The 25,826-nt window shown below is 36.8% G+C and overlaps 1 protein-coding gene across 1 annotated transcript in view; it reads right to left on the bottom strand.

Moving 5' to 3' along the window:
• The window catches only part of Cwc22 (CWC22 spliceosome associated protein homolog), a 72,105-nt gene that overhangs the window by 41,028 nt on the left and 5,251 nt on the right, over positions 1 to 25,826 (bottom strand). The window contains exons 2-11 of the mRNA XM_029562550.1: positions 20,208 to 20,330; positions 15,289 to 15,356; positions 14,202 to 14,312; positions 10,527 to 10,769; positions 7,939 to 8,067; positions 7,135 to 7,303; positions 6,750 to 6,803; positions 3,942 to 4,077; positions 3,041 to 3,247; positions 2,896 to 2,958 (exon numbers count right to left, since the gene is read on the bottom strand). Coding sequence (XP_029418410.1) covers positions 2,896 to 2,958; positions 3,041 to 3,247; positions 3,942 to 4,077; positions 6,750 to 6,803; positions 7,135 to 7,303; positions 7,939 to 8,067; positions 10,527 to 10,769; positions 14,202 to 14,312; positions 15,289 to 15,356; positions 20,208 to 20,213 — 1,186 coding nt within the window. The 5' untranslated portion in view covers positions 20,214 to 20,330. The remainder of the gene's footprint in view (positions 1 to 2,895; positions 2,959 to 3,040; positions 3,248 to 3,941; positions 4,078 to 6,749; positions 6,804 to 7,134; positions 7,304 to 7,938; positions 8,068 to 10,526; positions 10,770 to 14,201; positions 14,313 to 15,288; positions 15,357 to 20,207; positions 20,331 to 25,826) is intronic.

Here is a 25,826-nt window from a genome sequence, read left to right as displayed (position 1 = left end):
CTCTTCTGTCCTCCTCAGGCATTGCACAACATGGGTGCATTTACCTACATGTAAGCAATACACACATACACATAAATTAATAAATAAAATATCTTTTAAAAAAGAATATTTCTAATAAATTCATTTTCAAGAAATAATCCAGTGTCTAGTTTGTTATGCAACAGAGCACAGACCAAAAACAAAAGAAACTATTTAGTATTCAACAGCAAGAAGACAGGCACTCCTGCTGTTTTTCCAAATGCTGTAAAACCTAATACAAAGTACACCTGGGTCACTCTAAGGTGCTAATTACTAAAGCTGTGCTCACTTCCTGCTGTGGCCATTTTTTATGCCAGTTCTAGAGGAACATTTTACTAAAGAATGAAGGTCAAGTGAATTGTCTGATAGTTTACATCATCTTCTCTCTCTTCTTTGGAATTTACTTACTGAAATGATTTAGGCACTGGCAACTGAATTTCATTAGAGGGAATAAAGCAGCAGTTTCAAAGAATGGTCTGAGTACCAGGAAAACCTGAGACCTGTCAGGTGGTTCTGGAGTCAAAACCAGTTTTGTAACAATTTTAAGACATTATCTGCCCTTTCATTATGCTGATATCTACAGTGATAGATAAAAGCAATGGGGATTAAAACTGCTGTTATCTAAGCATAAATTAAGGCATCAAAATGCACTAGGCGGCAATACTGCCTCAACTGTGGTAAGGAAAAAATGTCTGTTTCACTTAAAAAAAAAATCCTTGATGAACATGTAAAATGTGATTTTATTGAATCTCCACCCTTGAGTAACAATGTATCACTTCTCTTAAAGACAGATGGACCAATGGTGGTGGTTACCTCAAGGATAAGGACTGAGTTTCAAGACAAAGTAGCAACTTTTTCATTTCTACTTGGAAAAACATGGCAAATTTTCTTCATACTGTTAGGTGTTTGACAGGCATTTTCACAAAATACCACTATCATTTTAAGGACAACAATTAACAACATCTGTCACCATGATAAAATTCATATGTTTAAGAGGAAATCTAACTTTTGTAAAATCTTTATTTCTCTGAGCTGTTGAAGCTTCCCAACACCTGGACAGACTCTGTGAAGGAAATAGGTGGTAACATTAACAAACATGACTTCTTGATTATTTTTACTAACTTGCTAATTTGATTTAGATAATGTTCAAGTACCAACATTTAGAAGATATATATAACAGTGAATCAGTATGACCCAAATATCAGAAAATAAGGCATGGCTTCAATCTACTGAAAGAGACATACCAAAGGATTTCAAGTGTGAAAGTTCACTGATACCATTTCAGATTTCAATCTAAATTAATTTTTAAGAAACTACGAGCTGTCAAATATTATCATGGTATCAAGGAAGATAATACATTTATCTGAAAAGGCTATGAAAATATCCCTCCTTTTTCTAGCAACACTTTCTGTATGAAACCTGACAGTAGTTGCATTAGGCAGAATACAGAAAACAACAGAGTAGCTATTTCCTATTAGGCCAGACATTCATCTACAAAATACATAAAATATGTCATCTCATTAAGTTTCTTTGTTTTATAAAATAATTTTTTTCATAAATGTTGCTTATGCTGATATATACCAGTTTTATTATTTTAAATGAGTTAATATATAAATACTTAAATATCAACAGATCTAGCACATATGAACTAAGGCTCTAAGGAATCTACAAGAATTTTCAAGAGTGTTAGGGGCTCTCTAGGCCAGTTTGAGAGCTACTGTAATAAAGTATTCCAGTCCATGTGAGGGCCAATGGCCTAGATCCTAATGAAGTAACGGGAAGTTCTCAAGTTTAAAAAAGAAAGAATGCCAGATATCCAGAAAAACCATTTGGCACCTTTTAGGGACACCTTTAGGGGAAAAAGTTCATAAGGAAAGAAGGGGGGAAAAAAGAGGGGATTTTAAGAAGTTCCCCATGTTTAGAAAATTAAAGTCTAAAGGAAAAGGAATTTGTCCGGCAATACTGAAAAGCTCTTTAGCAACTTGCATCAAAGAACAGAAACCCATTTATTGTGCCAGGTTTTTAGGAAGTCTGTACAGAAATGGAAGGCCTCTTGAACTTTACCTCTAAATATAACTGAAGTATAGCATGCAGGGAAAAACAAAAGTTCAGTGACTCTGCTGTTCTACTCACAGGGTACAGAACAGTAATTCTCAGGTACAAACATAGCCTAACGTAAGCAAATTGATTCACCTCTTATAAGCAGGCCTGGATAACAGCTATTAGAAAAAACAATGCATGGGGAAATGTAATAGTATTAATAGCAACCGTTGTCTAAACACTTTCCTGTGGCAATGCAAGGCATTTATCCTTCCATGAATAAGTAACCTTTACACTTCTATCAAACAAGTTAACAGGTTCCAAGTCATCTAGCTAGTAATGTCAAGAACAAATCACAGTCCAAAATCTATCCAAAGTGACCACTTACAGTAGACTAATAATGTACAAATAATAATCAGTTAATCAATCCAGTAGGCACCAATACTGTGGTTAATAGTATCAGAAGAACAGTGACCTACCCTCAAGAAAAGATAAAAGTTTAGCACTTTACAACGGATACAACACTTAACTGAATAATAACAACTGGATGGCACTGGGTGTAGGTGGTGGAAAAGTCAAATAAGACAGATGAAACTTAAGACTTATATACAATAGAGGGGAAAAAAGTGGGCAAAGAACTACGTAATTCAGAACGAATTCATACCGTGGACAAAGACAACAAAGAAAAATAACAGATAGGGAGCAGATAAAGAATGGCTTCACCAGAACTGAGGTTTTGTTTGGTGAGAAGCAATGCTCTATTAACATCCCTATCAATACGATAGTACTACCGAAATAGCTCTACTTATTCCAGTTATTTTATAAAATTTTACATACCCTTCTTAATAGCTTTGTACTTCTCTTCATTCTCCATAAAATTAGGATCCATCTTGAAAACATCTTTAAAAAAAAAAAAAGTGTTTATTTTCTGAATCTATATCTGTTGGCATCCCACTTCCTACCTCCCACAGCCTAGGCTTACTAAGAACATCTTCTGGATTATAGTCATCCTCCAAGGGGAGCATATGGGTAAACTGATCATCCTCTTCCACTAAGTCAAGTCCTTCCAGGATAACAGGATGGTCCTTAAATCCATCTTTTCGTACAGCAAACATTACTTCAATCATATATTGAACTCTTTTGTCAATTTCAGACTCATGTAGAATGTTTCGAAGGCGTTCAAAGATAGCTAAATTTAAAAATAAAAGACAAAAAAAATTAATGCTGTGTGGTTTGAATGAGAATGTCCCTCATAGGCTCCAAGTATTTGGACAGTTGGTCCCCAGTTCAAGGTGTTGGCGGGGGGTAGGGAACCTTTAGGAGGTATAGCCATGCTGCAGAAGGCACATCACTGGGGGCAGGCCTTGAGAGTATATAGCCATGCTTACTTCTAGTCTGTCTCTGCTTCCTGTGCCTGCTTGAAGACGTGAGTGCTCAGCTTTCTGCTCTGGCTGCTTTCTGCTGCCATACCTCCTGGCCATGATGGAACCTAATCCCTCTGGAACCATAAGCCAAATAAACTCTTCCTTCTATAAGCTTCCTTGGTCAGAGTGTCGTATCACAGCAACAGAAAAGAAACTAATACGTGTTGTAATACTCAAATTAAGACTACATAAGAAGAGATGGCTCAGTAGTTAAGAGTACTGGCTACTCTTACAGAGGTCCTTGGTTCAATTCCCAGCACCCACATGGCAGCTAACAACTATTCATGACTCCAGGTCCAGGGGATCTGACACCCTCTTCTGCCCTCCATGGGCTTTGCATGACAAAGGTGTACTTACATACATGTAGGCAAAAACACTCGTATACATAAAATAAAAATAAATAATTAAAAAAAATTTAAAAATATATATAAGACTGCATAAGCCAGGATATACACTTACCATTGACTCCTCGTGGTGACACTTGTGTTAATTTGAGGCCGCATTCCTTAAGAAAGCCAATAGCTACTTCAACACTATCATCTGTTGGTCTTTCCAATAGTAAAGTAAGCATCTCTAAGCATAAAACTTCATGTGCCTAAAACAGCATGCAGACATATAAAAGAAACAAAATGTTTTTACCAGCTATTGAAATCTTTAAAAAAAAATAAACCAGGCTGGATATGGTGGCACATGCCTTTGATCCAAGCACTTGGGAGGCAGAGGCAGGCAGATCTCTTGAGATTGAGGCCAGCCTGGTCTACAGAGCAATTTCTAGGCCAGCTGAGGCTATAGAAAGACTCTGACTCAATAAGACCAAAATAAATAAATAAGTAAATAAACAAATAAAGATGGTATTCTATAACTATAATACACATATAATTTTTCTATAATTTTTATCATGCATATATTAAAAATTTAAAGATAACTGCTGTAAAATTTTAATTTGCTATAATGAATACAAGTATTTGATATATTTCTAGAGGTATACTTACACATTATAGATAAGAAATACCAGATAAACTCAAACTGTAAGTTAATAATCACGCATTAATTTTTAATGAGGTAGTTATTTTTATTGTCACTATATGAAAAAGAATTCAATCCTTTTTAATACCTTTTTCCATGACTATAATTTTTATATCTATTCTCCAACTCAATCTATAAGCACTTTGATTAAATAGCAAATAGTCCTTAAGTTATAATACTAATTATATCATAAAATATCTTAAATATTTCTTATTCATAAAGTTATGAATATTTATTTTTATTTTTGTGTGTGGCAGTATTGGGTATCGAGGCAAGTTGCATTCTAGGCAAGCACTTTACCACTATAGACCCGGCACGTTTCCTCTTTTAAACTCAACTATTTAAATGGTCCATATTTAAAAGTTAAAATTTACGAAAAGCCTTCTGGGTACAGCAGGAATAAAATTTTAATGAGAGGCTTTACTCTGATAAAAAAATGAGCTATGAAAAAGATTCAAAATACCATCTGTATGCCTTTTATAAGCTGGTTATTCCTTTGAAATAGGAAGGAGTCTTAAACTGAACAACATCAAAAACACTGCTTTTTGGTTTTTTTTTAAAGAGGGGAATGGGGGAAGGAGTGGTGTTAAAGAGTCTTACATCACAGTCAAGGGATCATTTTCTTATATATAATTGGGAAGTAATGACAAAAATCTCTAATACGACTGGAATACACTTTCAAAACCAGAAGCATGTACCTGCTGTTATAGACATGGGAAATTGTTTCTCTTGTCTTATGTAAGAAAATATCATTTATATAACAACTAATTAGGTTAAAACGTAAAAGATTTCTAAGAGTACTCACTGGAAAAAAATTTTAAAGAAAACAATTATTCGAAGTTAGAGAATTAAGGTTAAATGTGACTTCAAATTCTTCATCATACACATCTATTATATGAAAAATGGTGATACATGAAGGAACTCATTGAATATAAATACAAGTAATTTTAGTATTTTCAAAGCTGAACAAAAGCTAAATCAAAACCATTGAATGGTGGATGAATACAAAATAAATTAAAACTGAACAAATGATAAAATTTGCACTCAAAGTAGATCAAAATTATTGAACACATTAATTTCATAAATATGTATTTGCAGTGAAGGTTTGTGGGGGAATACCAGGTATAAGAGGAGGAAGAAATAAACCCACATGCATTTCAAAAGGACTGCAATTATTTAATCTCTTTGATTCCATTCTCCCTTAAGCTTAAACATTAGTAAGTTCCTACACGATGTGAACATAAGGGCTAAGCAAAATCTAACAAAATTACATAAAAATAAATTTACCTCAAATTTCTATCTCTAAAATTAACAAAATAGGACCATAGCAAAATTTCCTATAAGTTATACTTATGGAATATAAGAGATTTAAAAACAAAGAAATGGGGGCTGGGGATGTAGCTTTGTTGGTGGAGTACTTGCCTAGGATGCGGGAAGCCCTGGGATTGATCCTCACTGGCCTGGTGGCACATGGCTACAATCTAAGGACGTGGGAGGTAGAGGCAGTAGGATCAAGATCAATGTCATCCTGGCTACGCAAGGAGCCTAAAGCCAGTTCAGAGATACTACAGTAGCAGGGAAAGGGGAGAGAGGAGAGAGGAGGGGAAGAGAGGGGAGGGGACAGAAAAGAAGAGAAGAAAAAACTTCAACCAAAGGCATTAATGAAATGATGGATAATGGAGCATAAAGAAATATCACCTGGAAAACTTGTTCATGTATTGCTGAATGTAAATTGCAGAGTATTTAACATTTAACAGTGTCATTTAATAGGACATATACTCATGGAAGAATTCAACAAAACATTTAAAATAAAAGTGACTAAACTGCTAAGGTAAATAAATAAGAGAAACATGACTATGTACTTATTGGGTATAAACTATTTTCACTGAATATAATATATTTATTAGGTTGTTCTGGACACCAGGACCAGTGTAAGGAATGGAGAAGATACAGACTTTATTGTTTTAAAGAAAGGATTGAATTAAATTCTTCAAAGAAATAACTTGTAGTTAAGTAATCACGGACAGTATTGCTAGATCAATTAGACAAAATACCCCAAAATATTCTGATTTCTCCTTCTGTTAAAGAACACTAGATGCATTTAAAACAATTTCAAAAATAATCACCTAAGGTGAGCTCAAGGATTATAAATGAAAACAAAGTAAGAGCTATACTGAAGTGGCATCAAGCCCAGGGTCTTCTGCCACTGAGTGTGGTCGAGTTTTAAAGATATTTACTTACCACATTTTGGTTAATAAGATGTGCCACAAATTTTGAAGCAGTCAGACAAAGTTGCTGAAAAGTAAAAGTAGAGACAAAGTTAATTCATCAACTTAACCCAATTTTCATGTATCAATAAAATGTACAGCTACTAACGTGTTGTTAAAATGTGGCGCACACAGGCTAACTTTAATATGACAATAATGCACGTGCAATAGTAAGTAGCCGCCAAGTATGTAGGTACAGTGCTGTATTAGTGGCCAAGGGCTATTCAGTAGAACCAACACAGTTCTCATGAACGTGTTTTAAGGGCTCTACAGAGAAGTCAGCATGCTTACTTTTGTTGACACTGGCTTTATCAGTCTCACCCTACATGACAATCTACTCACAAGCCATTCATACACACCTTATCATTTCTTCGATACCCTTTCCGAAAATTAAGAATTAGTCTTTTGAGGATCAATTCTCCAATTCGTGGGAACTTTGAGTTGATAATAGCCACCAAAGCTGCATAAACATGGGTGAAAATGGGAGAAGCACTTTGCGCTTGCAAAACAGATCTGGACAGCAGCCCTCTATTTAAAGTACAATAAAAACAGGAGTTAGTAATGCTTAATTTTTTTTAAATTACTTTTTTTTTTTTAATGTGTATGTATATATTGCCTGCATGTAGGTAAGTGCATCTGTGTCGTGCAATGCCCATGGCAGTCAGAAGAGGCTGTCGGATCCCCTGGAACTAGAGTTACAGACAGTTGTTAGCTGCCATGTGGGTGCTGGGATTCGAACCCGGGTCTTCTCTGAGAACAACCAGTGTCTTAACTGCTGAGCCATCTCTCCAGCCCCAGTAATATTTAAGAAAAATATGTAAAACAAAGAAAAATTGTTTCCCAGTGAAGAACTATAAAAGCTCAATTACAATTCAATTGTCAATGCCTTACTTGGGAACAGAGTTTGTCTTAGTAATAAATTTTAAAATGTTTTTAAGAAAACAAAATTTATGCTTTCTTAGAATAATTTTGTTTTCAAAAGATTCTCTGGAGCTGAAGAGATGGCCTACTTTTTTAAAAAATTGCATTTTAAATAAACATTCTCAAATACCTCTATAATCAAGTAGCATAACAAATCAAATCAGTGATTATTGCTCACATATATACTGTGCTTTTTTGAAAAAATTACTATGACATATATAAAGAAAATGGCTAATACTTGCCTTCCTCTAACTATGTTTTCTTGTAAAAGCTCTTTAATAATAATGCTTATGTTGGAGATGTTGACTTTGTTGATGAGACCATTGATTGATTTCTTCAGAGCTTCCCAGCTCATCCTCTGGTATGCGAGGCTAAAAAGAAATGAGTTTAATGATAATTAAAACTGTCAACAAATACAGTAACAAGAACTTACAGTAAGAAGGTAAAAACTACTTTTCTTTTTCACTGCAACATAATTTTACTCCACAATGCAGTATAATGCAATAATATAATAATGCAGATGGTTAGTTTAATATACTGTCCATAATTCCAAAGTACAAAACACTTTTCTTTAACACAGTAAGATTATTAAGATGTAAGATGTGATTTTTGAAAAAAACAAAACAAAACATTTTTTTATTTTATGTGTGAGTGTGTTACCTACTTGTATGTAAGTGCACCGGAGTCATGCAATGCTTGAGGAGCTCAGAAAAGAGCACTGGATTCCCCTGGAACCAGAGTTACAGACGGCTGTTAGCCGCCGTGTGGGTGCTGGAAATTGAACCCAGGTCCTGTGCAAAAGCACCCTGTACTCTTAACCACTGAGCCATCTCTTTAGCCCCGGCTGTAGTGTTCTTATGTTCATGTATACTGAACTACAAGCACTCATTGGTTAAGTTCAATAACACACTTACCTTTAATGAAAACCTTTTAAAATAAGTGCAATTAATTTTTTAACAATTTATTATTCTATGTGTATGAGTGTATTGCCTGTATGTATGTAAGTGCAATGCCCACAGAGGTCAGAAGATGGCATTGGATCTCCTGGAACTGGAGTTACAGACAGTTGTCAGCCACCATGTGGGTGCTAGGATTCTAACCTGGTCTTCTGTAATAACAGTCAGTGCTCTTAACTGCTGAGCTATCTCTCCAGCCCCAATTTTTAAAAACTATATGACATCTCACATACCTTTTGACTGAGGTAACAAAACTAAACGTTTAAATGGGCTGGAGAAATGTTTTTTATAATTATTTGCCCGTGGACTCTGTTTGAGCTGCAGGAAATCCTAACTTTTCCCCTCCATGCACTTTTTTCCAAGTCAATTGAACCTTCTTGAAACACATAATCCATAGGATTACAGGGGAAACTGAAACAGTCTTCAAAACTTGGAAAGAACATGTGAACACAGTACACAGAGGTTCTCCAATATTAAACACCATTAAAGAAACCCCATTAAAGAAATGGGGGGAGGCCTAGAATCCACTTGAATCTCCAAGGTACATGGCTCTACACAGCATTATGGATTACCTGTAATGGACTGGGACTACCATGCCTATACTCCCAATAGAAAAAAACTCTAAAATTAAGTTAGAGACCAGTAAAAATAAAATGCATTTTCCCCCATCCAGATTATTGAACTGACTCCCAGAATTTCGACTCCTAGCTTATCAAAGGAATCCCTGCTTATAGTAACATAGCAAGGAGGGTAATAGGAGGCTTACTTGGTGGGGATAGGATCACTGACATTGTTTAAAATTGCTAGCAGACAGTAGTATAAAAGGCAGACTGACTTGCAATTCATATTTTGTTGTTTCAAAATTCTCCAATCACGCACTTAGCCGCTTACTGCCTAGACTTAAGGTAGAATAGACCCACATCTCACATCCTTCAGTGTGTCATCATCTCTAAGGAACCAAGATCTGTGTCTTAACAACTAACCAAATCAGTAAGATATCACTAATATGTGATCACAATCTCCCCTATGAAATTGATAATATCAAGTACAATTACATTTCCTAATTAAGAAGCTTTCAATTAACTCAATCAAGTATCTACTGAAGGTAAAAAGACTACAGAATTCTCTTCCAGGCATCTATTTTTACTTGTACCTTTTAGTCCATGAACAGACTTCAAGTATATATAAATTATCTTCCAGAACCCTAGATAAAATGGCATATATTGCTAACTGCCCAACCTATCATAATTCTTCCATAATTGAGTAAAATGCTTTGAAATGGATTGGAATGCTTCTCACTAATTACGTCACTTCTGTCTTTGTAAGAGCAAAATGCCTAGATGATTATGAAACTTGCACTAATGGAAATCATTTCTAAAACCCACCCTAAAACTCGCAAGACCATTGCCAAGCCCTGTGACACACAAATGAAACACAAAGACCGGAGTACCATCCCTAAATCCATGCCCCCCCCCCCAATGCCTAGCATGGTGATGCACACTTGTAATTCCAGATGTGGGAAGACAGTGCATCCCTGGGGCCTGCTGGCTGGCCAGTGTACTGAGTTAACCCAGGCCAGCGAGAACTACGTCTCAAAAAAAGAAAAAAAAGATGATGCCCGAGAAATAACACCCACACCTGGGTTTGTCTTCCAAGATGAACCACATACTCATGCGTGCGGCATGCACACACACACACACACACACACACACACACACAGAGTTAATATCAAAGCAAATAATATATAGCACTACAAAGGAGCTTATGAAGTTAAAAAACAACAAAAGGCCACTATCATGGTGACTAATGTATAAACTTAACAGCCTCCTTTGCAATGAAGTTATCTCTGTTTTATAGGAAGTACATCAACATGCCTGTTTTTATCTGTAATCTGTTCTTGCATCATCCTGAGCTTTGCAGGAGGAATGTATGCTCCCCCAGTGCGAGTGAGGAGAGGATCCAATTCATCTTTCTTCTTCTTTGTGTGCGGCTCATCCTGAGCAGAATTCTGGGTTGCTGCTAGTTCTGGACTTCTTCTTCCAGGAGATAGGGATTTCCGTGATCTTTTCCGATCTGTATCTCTTTCTCTTTCTCTGCGTTTTTCTCGATCCCTACTTCTGTAAAATGAATTGAGAGAGAGAGAGAGAGAGAGAGAGAGAGAGAGAGAGAGAGAGAGAGAGAGAACACTAAAAAATTATTTTTACAAAGTACTGTACACTAAATGAGACTATTAAGTGAAAGAAGTGGTTTAGGACAGTGAGGTAGTATGTAACCCAGAAAAAGGTGTCTTACACCAGGCTCAAAGGCTTTATAGGACTTAGCCTGGAACTAAGCTGAGGAGAGTGGGTGAGGGGAGGGGTGGCATTCATCAATTAGTGGAGGAATGCATACAGAAAAACTGAGCATGGTTATTAAGGCCAGAATGAGACAGTCAAGAAATAATGAAGAATCAAGCATGACAGTAGTTGAATCAAAATGAGTTTGAATCAAAGTGTAATGTTAAAACCAACCAATACACCTCTAAGTTTTTTGTATTAGAAATGATAGGAAAGCATTAGTTTCTAAGTAGGAGAAAGAGTGGCATGAAAACAGCACTTTAAGAAGATTGGCTTGTGGTATAACCAGATTTATTTTCATAACATCAAATTCATGTAAGAGTGTTATTAATAAGGACTATTTTCTAGCCACAATTACTTTCTTTTACTGTATGAGATTATCTTCTCTTTAACACTTTTTAGATAAATCAGATTTTTCTTTTCTCTAAAAGCATAAGGAACTTAGAAGAGTCCTGACTTTTTATTCTTTTCTCAGAGGACAGCTTAGTTTGTTTTTTAAAAACATATTATCTTGGAAAATGTTTTACAATATAATCCTCAACTACCCAGCAAGACAGATGCTCCAAACTCTGCCCGCTGACTTCCCACCGTGTTCCTTCTTGCTGTGGATGAGGAATGCTCCCAGAGAGAACTGCAGCAGAAGGTTCTGATTCTCCTAGGCTCCTGGGAAACACTGATGTACCCCAGCTAGCTGACACTCCTATCCTTCCAATTGCTGTTTGTTCTTTTACTGTACAGATAGAGAATTCTCAGTCCAAATGAAATCATTCATTATCTTCAAATACCTAGTTTGCTTGCTTCACATTATGACTATGTGGGTCACCTGAGACTTTATGTTTCCATACTGGGCCAAACGTAGATTTACACTATGTTATAATCAAGGGTTATAAAAAATCCCACAGGCTTTGAAGTCAAAATTTGGACCAAACCTTAATATCAACTATTTATTTTAGATTTCAAACCTTAACCTCAAATGTATTTTTATGTAGTTTGCATGAATTCTGAGCATTGAGAAATTATGTAAAATGCTTAGCTTACATAATAGAGGTAGCAGATATTTCTAATAGGGTATCATTTAAGGTAATCCTAATGAGCTAAGATTTCAGGACTAATTTAATTAAAATTTTAAGAATATGTATATATTAGAATGTAATGAGAAAAAATTTCAACTGTAGATTTCAGAGTATATTTAACTTCAAAGTGCAAAGAAATAGAAACAAAATTCTAGTGGGGTGATAGTCTTGGTGACTGTGGAATAGATAACATTTAAGGAATATCAAAAAGTACATTAAAAGCCAGGTGTAGTGGTTCATGCCTTTAATCCCTGAACTCAGGAGGCAGAGGCAGGCGGATCTCAACGAATAAAAACCAGCCTGGTCTATATAGAGAGTTCCAGGCTGGATGCGGTGACAGGTAGATCCTGTCTCAAAAGAAAAATAAAAAACACGTAAAACTCAGATGACAAAATAAGTGGGAGACAAGTTTTTGAAACTGGATGACTAACAAGAGCAGGCAGGAAAAACAACATTTTATGAAAATGGAAATAAAGACAGATGCCTACAAAGGGACAAGGGAAATGTTGGAAAGAAAGACTGATCGAGACTGATCACAGTTCCTTCATAAACTACTAAAATAATAGAATTTGTTAGCTTTATCAAGCTGATCAAAACTATAACCTATGTCAACTACTGTGCATTAAGAAATCTGAATTCTGCTTTTTATGTGCTACTCCAAGTGTCACTGGTTTACTACATATCATTACTCAACTGAGGAAACAGGGTCACCACTATGTTGACAAAGTATTTTATCAACTTTCTACAGTTTTTAGTAATTAAGATTGGAATTCTAATCTGCATGAATTTCAAGTCTACCTTCTTTCTTTTATGCAACACTCTCTCATTAAGACAAAGACATTCCAAAGCCAATTTCCAAACGAGTCATCATCTGCATCAGCACTTCTCCATAAGCACGAATGTCCAAAAGCTAAGAGCGCTGGCCACATGGTACAAGCAGTACGAACACTCCAGCCCTGCTGCAGAGTTCCTGCCAAACCTCTCTCCTGTATGGAGCAGGCGCAGCTCACTGGACATCCTTTGATGCTACCATTACGCCTACCTACAATTTCTTTTCCCAGATGTATCAAGTGAATTTTTTTTTTTTTTTTTGCATTAAGTAAATTTTTTTCAACACTCTTGTGTAAACATGGACACTCTTTAGGGAGATTTTAAAAGGGAATTCAAAAATGATGACTTCTTCTAAGATTCTCTCTATAAAAACTATTATCAATTTCTCCAAAAAGGGGTGGGGGGAGTACAGGTCAAAAAACACAAAACTCTGTCTAGTTTTGAGTGAAACATAAATGCTTTTTATGTGATTTCTCTTACTACCCCAAGAAGTTTTCCAAACACCCTCATTCCAATGCATCATGCTTTAGAGGGAAGGTTACATGTCTCCCAAAACGTTCTTTTAGCCCTCTCTCAACAAGATAAATCCTGTTGGCTAGAGGAACAGATGGGTAGTCAAGTTTTCCAACACAAATAAAATTCATTTATATTTAGGAATAAAACTCCTATAAATTAGGAGTTTCTTTCTCAGAAGTCCTCTGCCATAATCCAGAATATCTAGATTATTCTCTAACAATATATACTTCTTTCATTTAGTATGGTTACAAAATAAAATCACATAATCCAATCCTTGTAGTACAAGAACACAAGGAAAAGCCTGCGCCCTAAGTCAGACAGACCTGGGTCTGACACTGTTAGGTTTCAAAAATTATGCAATTTCTTTAGGCTTGAGTTTCTGTTTTATAGTTAATAAAGCAGAAAGTATCTACTTTATACATATTTGCTGTCATAATTTACATAAAGTCCTTATTACAAGTCTGGCACCTAAAAACATCTTATTAACATGAACTCTTGTTTTTATTATTATTTTTTAACAGAAAATTAAGAAAAATTGGGCTGAGCATGCAGCTTAGTTAGTACTAGCACAAACCCCTGGGTTAGATCCCTAGCACTGAGGAGACCGGGCTTGATGGTGCATGCCTATGATCCTAGCACCCAGGAGGCAGAAGCAGGAGGATCAGAAGTTTAAGATCATTCTCTACTACATAATAAATCAAAGCCAGCCTGGGATACACAGGACCTTGTCTCAAAGTCAAAAAAAAAGTAAAGAAATGTTAAGTTTTCAACACTTAAAATCCCCAACACGCACCGTGATTCCATGTTGCCATCATAAGAATGTCCTCTTCTTGAACGTTCATGGTTCGACCGGCTGTAATCAGAGTAATCTCTATTCTGAGAGGACCTTTCTTGTTCTGCATATCTAACATACAAGAAAACTGAAGTTGTGCACTGATGGCAACTATCATATACTTAGGACAGTTACAGTAGTGATTCTAAAGCAACTTCTACACGATGTCTTCTCATTCCTTAGTCTGAATTACAAAAGTTTACACATATACACAATAAAAGAACTGAAATTCATTTACCCAAACTTACCATCCTGATTCATATTGCCCTTAGAGAGAGAATATCTGGAAATTATATACAACAGACAGAAAAATGTTATCTTACCAATGCCTCCTTATATTCAGCTGGCTCATTTATCAAAACTGAATAAATGAGACCAATGTCATTTGTTGTTCTATTTAACTCTACTCCAAAGACAATAATCATAAGCTGTTAATTCTTGGCGTATTGGATAATACTGAAAATAGGCTAAAAATATTTAGCAAACAAGGATGGATAGCATTAGATATATTTTTTGAATCTCACAACTCAATAAAACCAGAGTATGTTAGGAAAAGTTAAATATATATGATACATTTTATATGTTATATACACATCTAGTTAACCTATCTTGTGTATATGTCTGGGGAGATTTTAATATAGAGTTAGTAACTGGCACATAGTACTTAGTGCTCACAAATTAAAGTCCTAAGTAAAGGTCGAAGAAGATACTCAGCAGAGTGGAGTAAGTAAACAAAGCATATGGATGCTTCTCCTTCAGACACTATCTTTAATGGTCCTAGCTTAGTAAGTGAAAGAACTAGTGACTATGAATGCATAATATACATTACTGGTACTATTTTTGGATTTCTTATCTTAACATAATTATAATGTAATATGGATAAAAATTTAGCTATGAGGAGCTGTGTGAATGTAAAGACAACAGTAATAGCAAAAGCAGCACTTCAGTATCTATCTTAACATTAGGAATTGAAGAACAAAATTCTTATTAAAACTTAAAAAATAACAAACCACCGTAATTCACACTCAGAGCATATGAAGTTATTTACCTGTCCTCTGGAGAGGAGTTCCTCTGGTATGAACTGTAGCTTTCCCTCCTGTCATGACCAGAAGAGTGCTGTCAAAGGGAAAAGGAAGAACAATACAAAATTATTTGTTAAAAAAAAAATACAGAAGCTCAGCAGACCACCATAGAGTACTGAGTTCTGGCCTCCTTCTAGTAGATGGGCTAAGAATGCAGGGGACTGCCTGAGAATCCCCGGATTCCGCCTCCACATGGTGGCCACTGATATCCATCCTCCTCATGATGATTATTCCATGTCTTTTAAATTTTATCAGGAAAGACTCAATGAGACAACCTAGCTAGCAGTCAGTGAAAATGATCTTAACCGAATTCCCTCAGGTCTCGTACGGCTACCTGCCTGGCCCCACACTTCAGACCAATGTTGCAGCCTTCTGAGGCTACCCCTCCTTGCCAAAATCCGTGTCCAGCAGGAAATAGCTGAGAAAAGACCCATATCCCCTTATCATCAACAGAAGACTGGAATGTTAGGTCCCCTAGATGGCGGCAGTGCTGCCAATGTCCCTAGAATGCCATGCTAACAGGTTCCTCAATCAAAGAGGAAACCGGAACTCAGCATTCTTCAGAAACCAGCTGTTGCAACCCCCCCTGCAGAAACCAGGTGACAGAAGCCTCCTGTAGAGACCAGGTTTTGTAAAACTCCTTACCTGTCAGGAAGCTACAGTTTCCTTATTCTCCAATGGTCATCCACAGAAGAGCGTGTCATGAAAGTTACCCAAGCCCATAACTAGCTATAAAACCTATAAAATCTATAAAACCCATAGAAGCTTCTGTTATCCACTCTCTCCCCAATCCCAGGAGGCAGTCCAGTGGTTTGTCCCCCAATAAACTGATCCCCCCAAAACAAACAATACAGAAAATGAAATGTGTCTCAGAAAATTAGCAGTACTTTAAAAGTTATTGTAAACATTCAAATCTTTATATTTAGTATGACAGTATGTACTTCTCTATGTATGATGTTATATGTGTAGTCAGGAGTGGCAGGCCTGTAGATGTCTAAGGACAACTTTCAGGAGTTCATTCTCTCTTTTTGTGAGTTCCAGGAATTGAGCTCAGGCTGCCAGGCTTGCATAGCAAGTGCTTTTTACCCACTAAGCCATTTTGTTGGCCCATAAACATTTTTTTAAATTATGGAAATAATTCATGTTACCTAAATACTTTATAAGGTGAAACGAGAGTTTCAGGGCACAAAAGATAAATGTCTATGGCAGATACTGTTTTTACATGAACCAAAAATTTCTTTTTAACTGTAACAAAAAAAATCTAAGAAAGATAAAAGGGGATAATTCTCCAATTTTTTATGACAGCCAGTTCATGGGTTTTTAAAAAAATATTTTATTTATTATTTTTATTTTATGTGTATGAGCGTATTGCCCATGTGAGTGCACCCGTGTCATGAAACGCAGTGGAGAACAGAAGAGAGCTTCGGAAGATTCCCCTGGAACTGGATGGTTCGTAGCCGCCACATGGGTGATGGAAATCGAACCCGGATCCTCTGCAAGAGCAGTCAGTGCTCTTAAACACTGAGCCATCTCTCCAGCCCCCCAGTTCATGTTTTATTCTTGTGTGGTGAGTTATTAATTCACAGAGCATCATTTTTGTCAAGGGCTCCTGGAAAAAGAGGACCAGGGCCCAGAGACCTTGTAGCTGCAAATCCTACATGCTACACTATTTCCTTTGGCTTATGAAATACACACATTTAATAAAGGTTACTAAATCTGGATAAAATAAACAGCTAGGAGAAAATGATTTTAACAAATTTATAGAATTTCATCTTTATTCTCAACAAACATGATTTCAATGTCTGATGTGAACAGGAGTATGTTAGGTTCTAAATTAACAAAAAATTAATTTTAAGGTATAGATCATTTGTCAAGACATCTGAAAAAGAACCAAAGCACAAACAGTAACTTCATGGACCCTAAGACTGGTAAGACTTCAGATTAAAAGACAGATTTTCCAAATGAAAATGTCCAAATGCATTAAAAGAAAGCAAAACATTAATTTATACTTCTAGGTGAAATTTAAGATTTTACTTATTATTTTTTTATTATTTTACTTTTATTATTACTTACTATTTTTATTTTATGTATATGACTGTGTTGCCTGCATGTATGTGCACCCGTGTTATACAATGCCTGTGGCGGTCAGAAGAGGGCGTTGGATTCCCCTGAAACTGGGGTTACAGATGGTTGTTAGCTGCTATGTGGGTGCTGGACTCAAACCTGGGTCCTCTGTAAGAGCAGTCAGTGCTTTTAACCACTAAGGCAGCATCTTAATTCTCCAGACCCTTTAGGTAAAAATTTTTATACAACTAGCCAAAATCAAACAATGATTAACATTCTACAAACTTCCCTGCTTGTCTCCTTCATGAGAAAGACACTTAAAAAATTATTTTCTTAAATTTATTTATTTATTTACTTAATGTATATGAGTGTTATGCCTGCATGTGTTCAAGTGCACCTGAACTAGAGTTTTAGACAGTTGTTAGCCGCCACATGGGTGCTGGGATTTGAACCCGGGTCCCCTGTAAAAACAGCCAGTGCTCTTGCAGAGGACCCGGGTTTGATTCCCAGCATCCACATGGCAGCTATAAACCATCCTTAACTCCAGTTCCAGGGGAATCCAAAGCCCTCTTCTGATCTCCGCGGCATTGCACAACACGGGTGCACTCGCATACATGCAGGCAATATACTCATATACATAAAATAAAAATAATAAATAAAATATTTTTAAAAAATTATTTTCAATAGAAAGGTCAGTACCATCAACTCCTGAAGTTTGAGTTCAACATTATGATAACTAAACTGTCAAGCAATCTTAATTTACTATTGAGTTTTTTTAAATAGTGTAAACTAGACTAATCTATAAGCAAAACTTAGGCAAAGTCTTATCTTGTTCCTCTCTCTCACATACACAGTCAATAAATCTTTAAAAAATAAATAAACACAATGAAGTAAAATTGCTCAATAGCCATGATATAAGTTCTATAAAGCGTTATACCAAAACCTTAAGCCCAGTGCTCATTATAGCCATGTGCTCATCCTGCAAGAGGCCCTGAATCCCCAAAAACACCCTCTACCCCCAAATGCCATCATACACATAGTACAAGATTCACTTAACTCACCGATAACATAAATAATTTACTGATCATTTGTAGGGTAGTCCTTGTTCAGAAGGACACAGAAAATAGAAAAGATTCCTCAAGGAGCTTAAGATCTTCACATGGTCAATTCTATTTGGTCTGTTCATTCAAGAATTTGTACATTGAACATACCAGATCACATGTGTGTGAGAGAAAAAGAGAGACAGACAGACACAGAAGAGACAGATACAATTACCCACATTTTCTTTTACAAGTGAGGCAATTATTTTGACTATATTAGGAAGACAGACTGAATCTGTGCTAATGATTTTAACACATCTCCGCAGCATCTGTTGTGAACAAGAATAGCCAAAAATGCTGAAGCCATGAATCAGAGGGTTTCCTAAATATGATCAAGCAACAAACGACTGGCATGTATAGTAAGCTAACATGAGATCTTCAGCAGGAAGCAATCACTGTGGCACACAGCACTGGATGATGATGATGAGGGGCTTGCACTCAGTTTTGGTAGTGACAGAAGTTCACTAGATTAGAAAACATTTGGGGGTATAACCCAACATAAGAATATAAAGGCTGAAGAAACAGCTCAAGTGTTCCAGAGAACCGGAATTCAACTTCTAGCATCAACATGGCGGCTCTGGTTCTATCGCCCTGTTCTGGCCTTTGCGGGCACTACACACATATTCAAAAAAAAAAAAAAAAAAAAAAAGCCAAAAAACAGGAATCAACACTTGTAATAAAAATATGATTTTTAAAAAAGGGCTGGTGCACGCCTTTAATCCCAGCACTTGGGAGGCAGAGGCAGGCGGATCTCTGTGAGGTCAAGGCCAGCCTGGTCTACATAGTGAGTTCCAGGACAGCTGGGGCTACAGGGAGACAGTCTCAAAAAGACCAAAAAAAAAAGGACTGGAGAGATGGCTCAGCAGACAAGAGCACTGGCTGCTTTTGTAGAGGACCCAGGTTCTGTTCCCAGCACCCACATGGTGGCTTAACAACCGTCTATGACTCAGGTTCTGAGGGATCCAACACCCTCTTCTGTCCTCTGTGGGCACTGCATAACACAGGTACACTTACATACATGCAGGCAAAGCACTCATACACACAAAAAAATATATACAAATACATTTTTTTTAAGTTCATGACTTTCTGCTTTCTCACATCAGGATATAACCCAATGAAAACAAGGATTTCTGTTTTTTTCATTATTTTGCTCCATGTACTTAAAGAGCCACTCCAATGTAGTAAGACTACAATACATGTTTGTTGAATAAATGAGTATCTTAAGTTAAAGTAAAACATAAAATACAGAGTCCATCTGCACATATGGAACAAGCAACAAAAGGTTTACATTTTGAACAGCCATGAAGGAACTGAGGAGGACAGAAGGAAGGAGACACTGGCCTTCCTTGTCACCCTCGGGACACATGCTCCCTGAGGAGAACAGCATTCCAATCTCCAACACAATTTATTTTTTCTTTTTAATGTGCACACTCAAAAGGTTTATGTCAGCACTGATGTTTATATCTATGTAACTGTGCATGTATGTGTATGCATTATGTGTATGTATATGTAGACATCCTGCATCTTTTTTCAACTGCCCCTGCACATTACTATTCCTACCTGGCCCAGCATGTTTGAAACTGGGTGGGAGGAGAAGCATGTAATGTGATACTATTCCACTGTCTGATTCTAGTGTCTTAAGTTAAAAAATGCATTTTTGTTTAAATGGAAGTGCATTAACTATCAGCTTCTATCTTCTAGCTTAAGTTTCAAACACTTACTTTCATTTTATGATGGCAGCTGACCCAATGTATCAGACCCTTCAAGTTGGTTCACGTAACAATGGTTTGAATTCGTTGGTCTGAATTCCTTGACAGTCTACTTTTACTGTCTCCAAACATCACCTAAAAAAAACAACAATGCAATCCTTGTTAATAATGACAAAAGGTGTGTGAAATAACAACATATTTTTTTCTACACATTAGGCATCTGACCTCTCATTTTTTAATTAACAAGAACAGATATAATACTTAAATTTAAGCCTGGTGTGGTGGCACATGCCTTTAATCCCAGCACTTGGGAGGCAGAGGCAGGCAGATCTCTATGAGATCAAGGCCAGCCTGGACTACATAAGTGAGTTCCAGGCTAGCTGGGGCTACAGGGAGACCCTTGTCTCAAAAAGACCAAATAAAATAAAATACTAAATTCAAAAAATACTTAAATCCTTAGTTTCACAAAAGAAGGTATACCTAAAAAATATTAGTAAAAGACTTCAAAAGCAAGAGCAAATAGAAGACCTTATTCTAACTGACAGATAAAAGTTAATTTAAAAACAGATCTTAAAACGCTATTATGGAAAAATGCTTCAGTGAAGGAAACTTATACTTACCTCATGAAGTAGTACTGAAATAAAAAAATGAAGGGGAGGGAATACGAGAAACTATAGAGTACAAACTATCCAATGTTTATATATAATCTATGACTAAACAGCTAATGCTTATAACAATCATGTGAAATATACTCCACATGAAAATGTAACCCACTAAATTGAAATATCTCTCAATGTACTTTACTAAAGGCTTAAGGCTTCAGATACAGATGCACATTTGAAAACTAAGTATTTGATTCTGAATAAACCCACTCATCAGTAAGTGCTAAAATGTGTTTTGTGTGTGTTTATGTGCATGTGTGCACATTTGGGTGTGTGTGAACGCACTTGTGTGCACATGCCTGTGGAGGTGAGGGAACAGGCATTTCTTCCTCAGGCACTGCCCACCTTTCTTTTGAGGCAGGATCTCTTGCTGACCTGGGAATTGCCAAATAGGTGAGTCTGGCTTGCCAGGGGACCACAGGGACCAGCCCGTCTCTGCCTCCTTAGCACTGAGATGACAAGCACTTGCCACTAGGCCTGGCTTTTTTATATCAGCTCTGAATTTAACTCAGGTTAAGCTTGAAAGGCAACTGGTTTCCCAACTGAGTCATCTGCCCAGCCCCTAAAATGTCTTTTCATATCTTTCTGTTGACTACATTGTAGTAATTTCTATAAAATGTGAATCTGAAAGTTATGTTCATACAGAACTGTGAATCAAGGACTTTATTGGAATTACATAGTTTATGGTGTGCAGTAATGATATCATAAAAATAAAATGAAACATAGAAAAATGAAAAACTTTAAAAGATGTAGGGGAATATTGTGCAAGAGCTGTGGTCAGTATTAAACTGTAAAAAGACTTGTGTGCCAGAAATATTACAGACTACCTAACTCCTTTTTAAACACGAAAGCACTGAAAGGCAACTCATTTCAGTTTCCTAGTGGTGCACCTGTAACTAGAAACTTAGCTGAACATGTACTGTGCCCAGGAGATGGTATTCTGTAGCCCTTCTTCCTCCATTTCTTCTGCCTCCTCTTTCATGCTGTTCCCTAAGCCTTTGAGGGAATGGGCATGTCTTGTTTAGAGCTGAGCACTCAAGAATTTCTTATTCTTAGCACCTTGAGCAGCCATGAGTCTCTGCATTCACTGCAGAGTAGCTTCTCTCATTCAGGCAAGAGCAAGATTTGTCTATTGGCATAAACACACTGAAAAGGCAGTTTGATGCTATTTCAATTTTAAAACAGTAATAAGTTCCTTATGAGAACCTATAACTTCCCCAGTCATGCTTTTGACTGGGTTTACAGTATATGCATGAGTTTCTTCCAGTGGAGTGGGCTTCAAAGCCAATCAGAGTGGTTGGTTACCCCTATACCAGTAGTGTCACTATTGCACATCTTGGCTGGAGGGCTGGTATTGAAATTCATAGGGTTCACAGTTAAGTAAGACTGCTGATGCCTTGCCTCCCCCAGCAGCCTGCAGAGCACATTCCATCCCTGTGAAAACTAGCCACTTCCACCATTTCTTATAACCAAAGTATGTGGTACCTTCAGCAACAGGGTCATATCTAGTTCTGGTGAGCAATCAAGAGGGATGGAAAGAGTTTGGTGATATTTTTAAATCTTCTTTTTCAATAGAACTAAGTTACAGTGTTGAAAATTTTCCTCTAATTACAGTTGGTAAAAAGAATAGCTAAAACCCAAAGCCAAAACCATCTAAGAGTGCTACCTCAATGAAAACAGCAGAATTAGTAATCTGATGCCAAAGTGACAAGTTATAAAATGTAAATTCAGAAATTCTTATGCTTGGGCTGGAGAGATGGTTCAGTGGTTAAGAGTACTGGCTGCTCTTGGAAAGGAACCAGGTTCAATCCCCAGCACCCACATGGCAACTAACAAGTGTCTGTAACTCCAGTACCAGGGGATCTGATGCCCTCTTCTGGCCTCCAGGGATATTACATGACACTGAGGCAAAACACTCATACACAAGAAAATAAAAAAAAATTTCTGGTCTTTTTGAGATAGGGTCTCCCTGTATCCCCAGCTGACCCAGAACTCACTTTGTAGACGAGGCTGGCTTGAACTCACAGAGATCTGCCTGCCTCTGCCTTCAGAGTGCTGGGACTAAAGGCATGTACTGCCATACCCAGCAAAAATAAAATATTTAAAAAAGAAAATTTTTCTGCTAAAATTGATCCACTCCTTTGAAGTGCTAGATAAAAGACTGTGATGTCAATATACTACTACTTCTTCTTTAACATCAATAAGAAATTTTAATTTACTTAGTATTCCTAGAATTCACTGTGACCAGACAGAGCATGAGCAAGTAAGTCCCTTGCCTCTTCTGTGAGGTGGCAGTTCCCGCTGCCATTCCAGTTGCTCTTTCTAGCCTATCCACTTCCTTTACAAAAGCAATTTTCTATGTATTTTCCTTCATACTGCCTTATTTATTTAAATTTAATGTGTTTTCTGATTCATTTTTTTCTGTCTGAACCTTTCAATAGAAAAGCAGTTTCTCACATTTATAATCTTGTATTTCCATGTCTCAAACTGCAAAGAATAAAACTGATAATGTTGTAGACTGCTAGTGAAGTTAAGAAAAAATGCATCAAGTACTATCACTGTCCAGATGTACACAGAAGATGCCTGAAGGGAAATTCTGAGTTCAACTTGTGCACACTTCATACACAGACTAATTGGAAATTCCTGCAATGAGAGCAATTTGTCTGGAGTTTACAGCTGTCCCTGCTCTTCTTAGCACCACTATGTGGATTTTATGATGAATTATTAAATTCCTTGCCCTGTCACAAGTAAGCAACTCAGCAGAACCACACCTGCTTTCCTAAACGGAGAGAGTATCCCACAACAGAAGACGGAGCACCCCTGGGAGCAGCACTTCTAAAATGATGACAATTTTTCTCTGTTCCAACAAGCATCAGGAAGCAAAACACGTAAGAACATTTGCAAGAACTTCAGACTGTTAACTAGAAGCTATAAAATTACATATACTGCAGCTTCTCAACTTTCAGAACATAAAGAAATATTCCACTAATGATTGAACTGGCTCGACTGCTTCATTAGCAGAACACTTTTACCAGTTACTCAGATGAGCTCAATGCATGTCAGAAGTGCTCACTGAAACATACTACCAGAAGTTACTCAGTCTGTGCTTCTGCATTCTTGCATTCTACAGACTAAACAGAAGGTTCAGTAAATTTTAAACATAGCAGTGCTTTAAAAAAAAAAAAAAATCTCGGATGCTGGGCATGGTGGCATATGCCTTTAATTCCAGCACTCGGGAGGCAGAGGCAGGTGGATCTCTGTGAGTTCAAGGCCAGCCTTCTCACCATAATAGGTTCCAGACCAGCTGGAGCTACAGGGAGATCCTGTCTTAAAAAAGACCAAAAAAGGTCAGTAATATTAAGCAACATTTGAAGTAAAAAACGATAATCTTAAATTGGTCTAAAAGCCAAAATGAAGGGGGGATGATGGACTCCCAGGAAAATTCCTCAAGTACTTTCATTCCAAGTACTGGCCTTCTCTCTTAGGAAATAGGAAGAATAACAGATTCACCACAGTTCTCAAGAAATATCTGCAAAATACTGTTCTGTACTTTCCATAGCTGTACTGAAGGGAACTCTTCTGCTTCGGTGACTGACTTCTGGCTCTGATTCTCGCATATTAGCAAGAAATGGGTTGCATGATATGCTACCTAAGTGAAAAAACAACTTGAAATGACTTCATCATAGATTCATAATTTTAAGGAAAAAAAAGGGTATCATCACACACTCCTAGTGTTCTTTGGAAACTATCAAGTACAGGCAGACAATGCTCTGAAAACACAAAGATTTTTGCTGTTTTTGGCAATTTATTTACCCAACAGCAAAACCTGACAAGCACCAACCTGAGCCAATGTGACTCTTGAAATAACACAGAAATATTAATGTGTTGGATTAGAGAATATTGACTTGGACCCAAAGGGAATTGCTTAATAAATACTACATGCATTGTATTTATCTTCTAAAATCTGAAAAAATCCCAACAGCAAAGCAGGTCTGACTGCAAACATTATAATATAAATAAGCAGACCTCTGCTCCTTGCTTTGCTTCCTAGTGACTACTACATGTTCTCTGATACATCATTTGAGTTAGGTCCCATGTTCCAGTATAACATGGAAGCTGTGAAGACGGTTCAGTATATTTTGCTTCTTTAAGAGATAGGAATCAACATTTGATCAGTCTTCTGGCCTCTGTTCTTTGTGCAAAGAAGAGCTTCAATTTTAGAATTTTGAGGCACCTTATAACAAACAGTAATACTCACGTGAGTAAAAAAAACAGAAAAACAAAACATAAAACCTTTTAATGAGCCTAATGAATACTATACGCTATCAACTGAAAGTATCCCCCATTCATAAGTCTACAGCATGAAGCTAAACTGTATCAGTTCATATGTAAGTAACAAAAGAAATTAAGGAGTGAATGACAGAATCACTTGGATACATTCATCACTTCTTTAAAAAATGCTGGTTCACAGGAAAACCTCCCAATGTGGTCATTTTCACCAGAACTTAAGATCTACAGGAGCAGGAATTTGACTAATTTTTATTTTTAAAATTTCCAATAATCTCTTGATTTATAGAACTAATTTCCATTTGAATTAGTATTAAATAATGAAAATAATCTACACATTGAACCTGCTTACTGATCCATTTATCACATGTATAGACAACTTCCCTATCCCCTTTGTTCCTACCCTCTTTTCCTACACAGCTGAGATCATTTGATGGGTCTAGACCTGATGACCCTCAATTCTTAACCTCACTAAACTCCTCTTCCCAATGTGCTTGGCTTTCCATCCCTACTCTGCCATAGTTGTTGCTGAATCCAGAACCAACTTGCTACTTTTACCAGCCTTTGCTCTAGTATCTGGTACCACCAATCCCTTTTCCTTCCAAGTTTTCACTTCTCATCTCACCTTTGCCTGGTTTTCTTCATCTCTTCCTCTTTCCCCTACTCTGCTTTTAATATTTGA

This window comes from Nannospalax galili, unplaced genomic scaffold (genome assembly GCF_000622305.1).
Source record: "Nannospalax galili isolate Female #2095 unplaced genomic scaffold, S.galili_v1.0 scaffold895, whole genome shotgun sequence".
In the NCBI taxonomy this organism is placed as follows: Eukaryota; Metazoa; Chordata; class Mammalia; order Rodentia; family Spalacidae; genus Nannospalax; species Nannospalax galili.
This window is presented reverse-complemented; position numbering and strand designations above follow the sequence as displayed.